Source organism: Haemaphysalis longicornis, unplaced genomic scaffold, assembly GCF_048455015.1.
Source record: "Haemaphysalis longicornis isolate Haplotype H1 unplaced genomic scaffold, Haemaphysalis longicornis Haplotype H1 scaffold_1, whole genome shotgun sequence".
In the NCBI taxonomy this organism is placed as follows: Eukaryota; Metazoa; Arthropoda; class Arachnida; order Ixodida; family Ixodidae; genus Haemaphysalis; species Haemaphysalis longicornis.
In genome coordinates, this window is record NW_027526203.1 from 479,449,761 (window position 1) to 479,455,760 (window position 6,000).

The 6,000-nt window shown below is 50.3% G+C and overlaps 1 protein-coding gene across 1 annotated transcript in view; it reads right to left on the minus strand.

Moving 5' to 3' along the window:
- LOC144162808 (uncharacterized) overlaps positions 1-6,000 on the minus strand; it is a 58,326-nt gene extending 52,326 nt beyond the window's left edge. Inside the window, exon 1 of the mRNA XM_077693475.1 lies at positions 5,457-6,000. Coding sequence (XP_077549601.1) covers positions 5,457-6,000 — 544 coding nt within the window. The remainder of the gene's footprint in view (positions 1-5,456) is intronic.

Consider the following 6,000-nt stretch of genomic DNA (forward strand, 5'->3'; position numbering starts at 1 on the left):
TAATCCGAAGCGCCGCTGTGTCTATTACACACGCTCACACGGGCGCAGCAAGCCTACTGAGAAGGCGGCAGTCATTTCGCTCCTATTTTAATGCGAACACTAATTCCCCAGAATCAACGTTCTTTGTGCCTGAATAGTGCCTGTTTTCTTCCCGTCATTTGCGCATTTCACGAGTGCACGCACTCGGCTCTCTCTCTCCGCCGAAGGCGACGCGCTGATTCAGCGTAGAAATAACTCACTCGGGTGCTACCCTGGAGACCAAGGTTTCATGTTCATACAAACTCCGATGTAGCCAACTTTCTTTTCAAACGCGTCTTTTTACTCTTTACAGCCGCGGCCATTTTCTATAGCGCACAACGACAAGGATGGTTTCTCGCACAGTGGGCATTAACAACCTCGTACGGAGTGCCGCCATCTAAGCAACCGTTTTGTTAGCAGTTGAATATTCTCGTGCGCGGGAAAAACACTTGTGAGAAATTTCTCGAGTTCAGAATTGCTCCAACGCAGCCGGGAAGCTGTTAAGACCACCGCCCTGTAGGTCACCTGTGTACAGTCCCGCACTGGCAGCGGCTCCGACGCGTTTGCCACGCTGAACCCATCAGTAATTTAATCAATCAAGAGTTTTCTTCCCTCCGTACAGTTCACAAAAAGCGGCAGGAGAAAAGGCTGCACCCGTGCAGCTTCACAAGGCACCGCTCGCCGCCGCAGCAATCACAGGCTCGAAACAAAATATGCATTGAAGAACTACTTATACAGAATTAAATACGCAAGTGAAAAAAATTACAAATGCAACACCTGCATAAACATAAACGATATGTGGTCATCATTTACAGCCTAAACATTGACTTGCTCCCTGTGAAAGTGACTGAGTGTATTGAGAAGTATACGCCTCAGTAGCTGCTGTCCAATGTTACGAATCAGCCCGACGCTGGGCTTCGTTCAATACTCCTCGGCTATGCGGCGAAGCCTCCACTACGTGCGCCTTGATACCGCCTCGATACCGATACCGCTCGATACTGCCTCTCGATACCGCTCGATACCGCCTCTATAACGGCTCTCACTCAATACTTCAACCACTGCTTCGATACTGGAACTCTACCATCTTTTTGGAAGGACGCCAGGGTCACATTTATCCATAAGCCCCACAAAACAATCCATCGTGACACTTTCAGGCCTATGGCTCACGCGCCTTACAAAATATACTGAGAACAATCACTTATATCCCCCTAAAATGGTTGGTTTCCGCCGATCCCTTTCATGCCAAGATGTCATCCTCCGTTTAAGCATGACATTCTTGTTCCGAATGAAACCGCGGGTACGCAGGCCATACTGGGACTCGACCCTCGTGGCGCATTCATTCAACCACGTGACTCATTCAGCCATCAAAGCGGCCCTTAGCCAGATTTTTTGTGGCCCCGAAACCTATCCTTACATCAGCAGCTTCCCCTTGTCTCGTACCTTCTGACCCGTCTTTGATTCAGAACAGTCCTCCCCTCGGACAACATGGGAAGTTTTGGCCCTCCCCAAGGCCCTGTCCTTTATGTCTCACAGTATATTGCGGCTATACTTTCTTTTCGTTCCATTCCCTCTCTAAATCTCTCCGTTTACGATGGTGACATCCCGCTCTGGATAACCGCCGCCTCGTATGGTCATATCCAAAATACCCTCCGAATAGCTACAGACCTGTCGGGGCACATGCCACCGCCATAAACTTTCACTGCGCCTCTAGCAAATCAGAACTCTCCTACCCGCAACTTTCCCGCATTCACGTCAGTGATCACGTCCATCCATGGGGCTCGCAAATTAGAGTACTTGGCCTTTTATTCAAGACAGCACTCTTCAGACCCCTCGACTACCTGTCGAGCACACACTCCGCCACATAGGGTACATTTCTAAGAAACACGGAGGCCTCCGCGAATTAGAACTCTTTCGTCTTTTCGAGGTCTACGTCCTAAGCAGGATCACGTACTCGCCACCGTAACCATACCTGTAGCTCTGCTATGTGGTAATTAACACCAAAAAAATTCACTATCGTGTCCTTAAGTATGTTCTTGGTGTTCCTCGTAAGGCCTCGTCTTCTTCACACTGGAATCACAATGTCCTTTCTTACCTGGTAGAGGCTCATCTTACATCCCAGTATTTCCTTCTTGTCACTTCTAACTCTCGTTGGCACATACTTCCGTCCCTAGATATCGATTTTACTTTGAGCACTAAGTCCGAACACACTATCTCCTATCCATCGCATCCATCAACATCTCCACATCTCCCTTTACTCAAGCATATGCACCCGCCTAACCATCCCCAACCGTCGTTGGGGGTGGCGAACAGGGTGCATAAACGGGACGAAGCACTCAAAAAAAGGACCCCTTTCTAATGCCAAGTACGTGCTGTGTGCTGACGTGGCAGAATATCCCTCCGGCCTCTCATATGCCCTTTCAGGCGTGGATCTCACTGGCTGCCCTAACACGACTTCCACGCCTCCTCTCCGGGAGAGACGGCGGAGGCGACTCTCGTTTTGACCGCCCCGATATTTCCACAATGGTCAATGACTCAAAAACCTCCGTCCGCGATATCCGGTCCAGCCCTCTCCCTCCTCCTAAAACACCCTCCAACCCACTCCATCGCTTCTTTTTGAGCCCCGCAACCGCGGGCCTAGCTGGTAACAAGGCGACACATGTCTCCGCCCGAGGTTTTACTTTCCGGGTCCCGACAGTACAGTCCGCCTCCGATCACGTTGCGCCGCCCAGTGCAGGAGACCACCTCATCACTTTTCATCACGCAAGTCACCACCAGCACTTCGGTCGCCTCATAGAACCGCCTGCGCACCGCAAAACCTCCCGTCGCGAGATTCTGCTGTGCCATTCCGCCGCCCAATCCATTCCCTCCCCAGCTTGCAATTTCCTGCCCGGCCAGGGACGTCCGGGCAAGGATCCCGGAGGCCTACCCCGCACAGTACCTCCCTTCCTCTCCTCTCTGCCCCCATCCTTTTTGAGATAAAGTTGCTACTCACTGTATTAAATACTGCCAATCATAACTTCTTATAATTTATTCTCAGTAAAAACAGGGCCCGTTCGACAGCCGTATGTTCCTATCCTATGCTGCCGCAGTTTCATTGGTGGACGATCTGCATGCAAAATCATCTTGACTTGGAATTCGGCGATCCTATTGCCAGCTCCTCAAACTGCTCGTTCCCTTCACTCTTACAAATGGCCACCGGTTTGCTTCGAGGCAGACGATTGGACTCGGGAACGCCATCCGAAGTGTGGGTGCCCACGTTTTTAAAGACTACAGTCTTTCTTGGACTGCCTGGACGAGAAACGTTTGGTCTCTTTGTCTGCATGTAACACTGTAGCATACACAATAAAGTCGGTCGTGCTTTGTCGGCAGTTTTAACCCTTCATTACCCATTACATTTATTTTATGATGCACTGATGGGCTCTTGACGTTCTGCCCACGGTGTAAGAATATTTGTTCCGCCTAAACACGATAGTATGAAGACAGACGTGCAGATATGGACAAATGGAATGATAAACACGAAAACATGAATCAGAACACGCAAAATTGCAAAATGCTTTTCGTGGAGGTTCAATAAAGGCGTGCTATTGGTATAATTGGAAGCCATATTTCCCAACTTTGTCTTTGTAAGAACGAGGACGAGGGTTAGATTCTCGGCCTTGGGGGCCGCTTTTCTGATCCAGGCGAAAAGCAAAAACGCCCGTATGTACGAAATTTCGGCGCATTGCAAAGATCCCCAGGTGGTCGAAATTTATCCGGATCCCTCCACTACCGCGCGCCTCATCGCGTGCGTTGCTTCGGCGCCTTAAACCCTACAATCAATCAATAAATAAATCAACTGCCTGTGTAAATAAGCCACGCGTCAGTTTGACTTGCATGGAAAGAAACCGCGCTATTTCTCTGTCCTGGTTCACATTTTAGTCTGAGAACATACTGAGTAGAGCAACGAAACACACACAAGAAAGAGGACACGGGACAGGCGTCCTGTCCCGTGTCCCTGTGCCGTGTCCTCTTTCTTGTGTGTTTTTTTTTGCGCCACTCAGTATGTTGTCGGACCAAAAGCAACACGCCCAGAAACAACTTCTCTACATTTCGGTGTTCGCTTTTCATTTGTCCATGACTGTAGATGAGTACCGTTAAGCTATGGGTAGATAGAATCTCCGCAAGCCGGAAGCGGTGCGCCAATGCAACACACCCAACGTAAGCTTTGGGAAGCTAACATAGCAAGTGGTCAGAAAGCTGTGTTTGCTTCCCACGGTAAATGTACAGCACAGTCTAAGACTACTGAGTTCAGCACTTGTATGAAGGGCACACCGATGATGCTTTAAGGGCAGTGAAACACATTTTCACAGCGCGGCAAAGACGAGACAAAACTAAGAGGACAAATAGGGCCAGCACTGATCGTGTGGGGTGTCTTCAAGACGTTACACTCCTGTAAAATTCAATTCGGCTCCTTAATGCGTTCACAAATATTCTTTCAAGACACGTTACATTGAGGTATCGAATTGAGCTCCTATCTTAACGTGCATCGGTACTGCTATGTGAGAAGTCAGTGCACATAATGTTGGTGGGGCTAAGAAGCGGAGTTGTCTTGAGGTTTTAATTAGTCCGTAGATTTGTATAGCGCGATGCTGACAGCGCGGCAAGAATTCGTGCAAGGAAATACCCAGCTATATTGGTATGTGCGCTATCTGTCCGCTTTTATGGGCACGCGGTTCTTAATTTCATATTTCATTTCATGATCGTAAACAGCTCTAACTTGCACCTTCCACATTTGAAAAAAAATCTCCACCAGCGGTGCTTCTGTGAAATAGAGAATACCTACAATTTCTAAGGGCATCACAAAGTCAGGTTGGATCGCTTTCATCTACAGAAACACGACGGAAAAGGTTTCCGAAATGGAATTCGGCGGGAGAATTGGAGGAGCCAAGGACAAATTACCACTTATGTATTCCGGATCAATTAGCTTTCAGCAGTTTTTCTTTTTATCCTGGAGGAGGATAACGAAAGACGGCTTTACCTCCCTCCTCTCGCTTGGTGCAGGTGGGCTCATATCGACTACTGCCTGTACGTACGTAGCTTTTTGTATGCTAGAAGTGTAGGCTAATTATCAAAGAGCCCTTGAGCTGTGACTAAATTGAGAACAATCGGTACACCTACGCAAATATCTGTGGGCGTAACAGCAGAGCGTGGTTGCCAGACATTCGGTTTAAATTGGTTGGGCCGCAATGGCAACAGCCGTTGAATAGTAGTGAGGCCTGCAGGTTGTCGTTCTTGCACTTAAGCTCACTCCAACATTACTAGACGTAGCGCATTTTAGTGAAATCCCGGTGAAATGCACGCTTTTACACCTCCGTAGAAAAGATGCAGACGACCTTCGGTTTCATTAATTCGCTTCCCTCGCTCGAATAAAAAGGGGCAAAATGGATGTAGAGACCCACCGTTGTGGCCGGTTAGGTCCAGCAGCTCGGACTCGGCGACTCCCAGACGGTCGAGAAAGCGGCCAGCCCCCAGGTGGTCGGCCACCGTACGGAGGGATCGGTCGCCGAGCCGGGCTGCTGGCTTCACGGGGCTGCAGCCCTGCAGTGCAGGAGGGCCGACGGCGGAGGCGTCGTCGTTGGCCTTGAGTTCCTCCTCGGACTGAAGCGAGCCGAAAGCCGCGGACCTGGGCGTCTCATCTCGCAGGGCATCGTGCTCGATGGCTGGCAGGTAGTTAGACCGAGTGCGCTGGAATCCCGGCGGGGCCTGAATCTGGGCCAGGTTTGGGCCGTTGGGGTGGATGTGGTCGAGTAGCTCGGTGGGCAACCAGACGTAGAAGGCCGGGATATTGTCTTGCCGAGCGTCAGCCGCTCGACCCTTCTTAGCCGAGCCAGGACGAACCGGCTGCCAGCCGCCGTCCTCGACGCGAGGCTTGTTGAGCTGCCCGGAGGCGGCGGCCGCGATGGCCACGACCACGACGAGAGTCGTCTGCGTGCTGGGATTCAT